General features: G+C 40.8%; 1 protein-coding gene across 1 annotated transcript in view; it reads left to right on the forward strand.

Moving 5' to 3' along the window:
• The first annotated feature begins 3,572 nt into the window (after nucleotides 1-3,572).
• LOC112073524 (interleukin-10-like) overlaps nucleotides 3,573-5,763 on the forward strand; it is a 7,477-nt gene continuing 5,286 nt past the window's right edge. Inside the window, 2 exon segments of the mRNA XM_024140800.2 lie at nucleotides 3,573-4,042; nucleotides 5,468-5,527. Of these exon segments, the coding sequence (XP_023996568.1) occupies nucleotides 3,872-4,042; nucleotides 5,468-5,527 (231 nt within the window). The 5' untranslated portion in view covers nucleotides 3,573-3,871.

The raw sequence follows: 5,763 nt of genomic DNA on the forward strand, positions 1-5,763 counted from the left end.
TTACCCACCCGGCAAGCGGTACCGGAGCGCCAAGTCTAGGTCCAAGAGGCTTCTAAACAGCTTCTACCCCAAGCCATAAGACTCCTGAACAGCTAATCAAATGGCTACCCAGACTATTTGCATTGCCTCCCCCCCTTCTACACTGCTGCTACCCTCTTATTATCTATGCATAGTCACTTTAATATTCTTTACCTACATGTACATATTACCTTAATTACCTCAAACACCCGTGCCCCTCCACATTGACTCTGTACGGATACCCCCTGTATATAGCCTCCACATTGACTCTGTATCGGTACCCCCTGTATATAGCCTCCACATTGACTCTGTACCGGTACCCCCTGTATAAAGCCTCGCTATTGTTATTTTTACTGCTGGTCTTTAATTATTTAAAAAAATGTACTTATCTATTTTTTACTTAACACTTATTTTTCTTAAAACTGCATTGTTTGTTAAGGCTCGTAAGTAAGCATTTCACTGTGAGGTCTACTACACCTGTTGTATTCAGCATTTCACTGTGAGGTCTACTACACCTGTTGTATTCAGCATTTCACTGTGAGGTCTACTACACCTGTTGTATTCAGCATTTCACTGTGAGGTCTACTACACCTGTTGTATTCACATTTCACTGTGAGGTCTATTACACCTGTTGTATTCGGTGCATGTGACAATACAATCTGATTTGATTTTTATTTTGGAGGTCAGGTTTTTGCCCCAGTAAACGAACAGGCCTCATAGTAGAGGAGTGTTACAGGCTCAGGTATACAGACATACTCAGGCTTACTCAGCATTTATCACTCAAACTCTTTATTGCACACTGTGTGCGTTTGTGTGGTTTAACATAAGCATTTTACTCATTAGCGTGTTGATCAGAAATGCTTAATCATAACGGTTTCATGTGTTCTTCTCACCTACAACTCTGACCTATAGATAATCCAAACAATAGCCGTCATCACTTACCATTGAACACTATAAGAACAAGATCAGAGAGAAGATAAGATGGAAGAGAAGATAAGATGGAGAGAAGATAAGATGGAGAGAAGAACAAGAGAAGACATCCCTCTGTCTGTCTCTCTCTCTCTTCTCTCTTCTCTCTCTTCTGTCTCTCTCTCCTCTCTCTCTCTCTCTCTGTTCTTCTCTCTCTCTCTGTATTCTCTCTCTCTTGTCTCTCTCTCTCTGTCTCTCTCTCTCTCTCTCTCTCTCTCTCTCTTCTCTCTCTCTCTCAGTTCATGGGCTTTATTGGCATTGGACACATATGTTAACATGCCAAAGCAAGTGAAATAGATAATAAATAAAAGTGAAATAAACAATAAACATTGCACTTACAGAATTTCCAATAGGAATAGAGACATTACAAATGTCATATTATGTCTATATACAGTGTTGTAACGATGTGCAAATAGTTAAAGTACAAAAGGGAAAATAAATAAACAAATACGGTTGTATTTACAATGTGTTTTGTTCTTCACTAGTTGCCCTTTTCTTGTGGCAACAGTCACAAATCTTACTGCTGGATTGCACACTGTGGTATTTCACCCAATAGATATGGGAGTTTATCAAAATTGGATTTGTTTTCTAATTCTTTGTGGATCTGTGTAATCTGAGGGAAATATGTGTCTCTAATATGGTCATACATTTGGCAGGAGGTTAGGAAGTGCAGCTCAGTTTTTCACCTCATTTTGTGGGCAGTGTTGCACATAGCCTGTCTTCGCTTGCGAGCCAGGTCTGCCAACGACAGCCTTTCTCAATAGCAAGTCTATCCTCATTGAGTCCTCTCATCTTTTCTGACTTCCCCCTCTCTCTCTCTCTCTCTCTCTCTCTCTCTGTCTCTCTCTCTCTGCGTCTCTCTGCTCTCTCTCTCTCTCTCTCTCTCTGTCTCGTCTCTCTCTCTCTCTCTCTGTCTCTCTCTCTCTGGGCCTCTCTCTCTCTCTCAGCTGTGTAGTGCTAGGGCAAAAACTAAAATACGTTTAGGTTATTTCAAATATTTGAAATATATTTGTCTTTCTGTCTCCCACCGTCTAATCCAACCTTGTCGTAATTCAGCAGATTATCTAAACATCCCAATATTTGTAAACAAAATACATTTTGAGGACTTTAATCAGAAACACTGTGGAAAATGTCTGAATTGTTTATTAGTTATTAAAACTGTATAGAACGTGAGATCATTTATCAGAAAGGCCAACGTATATTATTACACACAGAGAGCTCGACAAACCTAGACAGCAGCCTTTAAATCAGTGGGAGGCCACTAGAGTCACCGCAAATTGACCACAAGCAAGCCCCCKAAAAAATAGATTGTATTTGAAAATAACAATAATTTCATACCTTGATTACATTGAGACACGATCGCATACAGCTTCTCTTTTTATCTATATTTATATAAATTTATTTATATGGGAATACTTGGGAACAGAATTTTTTGTTGTTGTCGAATTCTTGGGGATTTTACACTTTTTTCAACCAAAAAACTAAAATCTTTAATTATTATTCATTGAAATCACTTATTTTTATCAGTCTGTTGCCGACCCTGCATTAAATAATATAATAATGGAATTGTCCTCAAGGGATAAATAAAGCCGTTTGAATGAATTGAATTGATGCACAATTTATGAACATGCTCGTCATATGAAGACATAACAATTAAAATACACCGAGTGTACAAAACATTAAGAACACCTTCCTAATATTGAGTTGCAGCCACTTTTGCCCTCAGAACAGCCTCAATTCATTGGGGCATGGACTCTACAAAGTGTCGAAAGCGTTCCACAGGGATGTTGGCCCATGTTGACTCCAGTGCTTCCCACAGTTGTGTCAAGTTGGCTGGATGTCCTTTGGGTGGTGGACCATTATTGATACACACAGGAAACTGTTGAGCGTGGAAAAACCCAGCAGCGTTGCAGTTCTTGACACAAACCGGTGCGCCTGGCACCTACTACCCATACCCCCGTTCAAAGGCACTTAAATATTTTGTCTTGCCCTTTCACCCTCTGAATGACACACATACACAATCCATGTCTCAGTTGTCTTAACAGTCCTTCTTTAACCCGTCTCCTCCCCTTCATCTACACTGATTAAAGTGGATTTAACAAGTGACATCAATAAGGGATCATATCTTTCACCTGGTCAGTCTATGTCACGGAAAGAGCAGGTGTTCCTAATGTTTTGTCAGTGTAGCTGAATCGTTGAGATTAGCACTAGGAAAGCAGAAACACTCACAAAGCAAATTTAACAGAAATATATGACTTGCATCTTTTCTGATACGTGTAGAAATATCTATTTATATCTATGTATTTAATTACCTATACCAGGAACTCCATCTCTCTATTTCTGTCCAAGGTCTTAAAGACATGAGCGAGTGAATATGAAATGAGGAGGAAGGGAGGAGTGAGCTGTCTCTCATTACACACTCAGAACTTTCCCTAACGCAATAAACATGTAAATGACTGAATATGTTACATCATAAAACATCAAGTGTGAGGAGTTAACCCTAGTACTGCCAGGAACTCCCTCCCCCCCCTAACCCCCATCACCAGATCACATGACCAACTCTGTTCGCATCACAGAGGAAATAGGTGAGGTGTTTCTCAGTGTATAAATGATGAGGGGTTTAGGCCAGAGTACACATGCTCTCCMGTCTGCTCCTCAAGAGGACAACCAGAACCAGCACACTCCAGTACCAGAGGACAACCAGAACCAGAAGTTGAGTGTGGAACCAATAGACTGCAGGACCAGTTGAGTGTGGAACCAATAGACTGCAGGACCAGTTGAGTGTGGAACCAATAGACTGCAGGACCAGTTGAGTGTGGAACCAATAGCCTGCAGGACCAGTTGAGTGTGGAACCAATAGACTGCAGCACCAGTAGACTCCAGGATGTCTCCCTGCTCTCTCCTCCTATCCGTGCTGCTGGCTGCAGCYCTGCAGTGTGAGCATGCCCAGTGCAGACGTGTGCCGTGCTCCGACCGCTGCTGCTCCTTCATAGAGGGCTTCCCCGTCAGACTGAAGGAGCTCCGCATCGCCTTCTCCACCATCAGAGACTACTACGTAAGCTCTCTCTGTACACTATACTGCATATATAAGTACTACATATATACTGTACTACTACCCTCATATATATGTGAATATACTATACTACTACGTAAGTCAAGGGCATAACTTTGTGTTGGATATTGGGGGAGGGGGGGGGAGGGGTCACTTGGTTCCAGTGTCAACTCTCTTTAGGGGGGTCCGGGGGCATGCCCATCGTGAGAAATAAATCTCTCTCTATATATATACACACACACACACACACACAAATAGCTATGAAATGGTTATATCTGGTGAATTTAAGGGAAAATACACCCCCCCCCCAAATAAAATCTTATAATTTTGTCAAAATTACCCTTATCACAACTGAAACACTATAGAATTTTTCTTATTGCTTTAAACTTCGTTCAGACAGTCGCCCACCAAGCTCAAACAATAGACTTCACAAATACATAGCAACAAATCATTGTCATTCACAATCAAGTAAAAAAAAAAAACATACATATTTAATAACAGTCAATAACCAGTTGCAACTTTATACAAAGATGGGTATATATATATATATATATAAAGGGCTCAGCTCTTTAGTCTCAATTCACTTAAATGCACCAAATACCTGTTGAGGCATATTGTTTTTCTATCTACGGTAAGCAGCTTGTCCTGGTGGATATGACAGAAAAGCAACGTGCTTCAATCTGTTTTGTATCATTGTTGAGCGCAGCCATGTCTTCAATCTCCATGACAACCAAATGAAATCAGAACGCAGGCAACATCTGTTTCGTTATAGCACTCGGTAGCGATGGGACGATTGATACCGGAGCTCCGATGCGGTTTTCAAAGCAACTACTGATCCGTCACAATGTACCGATGCTAGTTTCAAAGTAACATTATCACTTAATCAATGATGTCCGAAGCTTCGTTTGATCACGTGGTTGCAAAATCCCATCGATTTCGCTGTGTGTTCCAGTGCTTCCTTTGATTCCAAGTTCCTTTCAAAACACCGACCTCTACTTGACACAGTTCTTACAATGCAGTTAGGATTTGTTCATGGAATGTCACCTGAACAGTAGCTCAACAGGTAGAGAGAAGATCTCGGGGACCCGAACACTCACTGACGACAGGGAATTGGGTCAAATCCCAGCAAGACATGTTACATTGTTGTTCAAACCATGTGTTTAGTAAAGTAGAAACTTCTGTCCTAAATAGTGGCATAGTTTCAGTTTTTGACAGCAAAAAAAAAGTAATTGATAGTAGGCAACTAACCACTACGCCAGAGACTTGATGAATATTGTGGAAGAAACGTAGATATATTAACCTTTAGTAAGCATTTCACTGTACCGTTTACATTRACTATGTCCTGTGCACGTGATGAACAAACGTTGATTTGATACAAAACAAGCATCAGGAAACAGAGTCTAAACTGGGCTTGTTTGTTGTCTGCAGGAGGCTAATGACGAGCTGGAGACGTCCCTGCTGGACGAAGGGATTCTACACCACTTGAAGGTGAGTTGACATTATTCTGTCTATTCTAACAGCAGGATAGAGTTTCCCCCTGAAGGAACGGCTTGAGACACATCAGGACCAGGATGTTCAATCCATTCCTGAGTTAGAAGTGACATGAATATTAAGAAAATACCCTGATGGTTATACTGGTTATACTAGTTATACTGATGGTTATACTAGTTATACTGATGGTTATACTGGTTATACTGATGGTTATACTAGTTATACTGATGGCT

The sequence above is a fragment of the Salvelinus sp. IW2-2015 genome, unplaced genomic scaffold (assembly GCF_002910315.2).
Source record: "Salvelinus sp. IW2-2015 unplaced genomic scaffold, ASM291031v2 Un_scaffold2282, whole genome shotgun sequence".
Lineage (NCBI taxonomy): Eukaryota > Metazoa > Chordata > Actinopteri > Salmoniformes > Salmonidae > Salvelinus > Salvelinus sp. IW2-2015.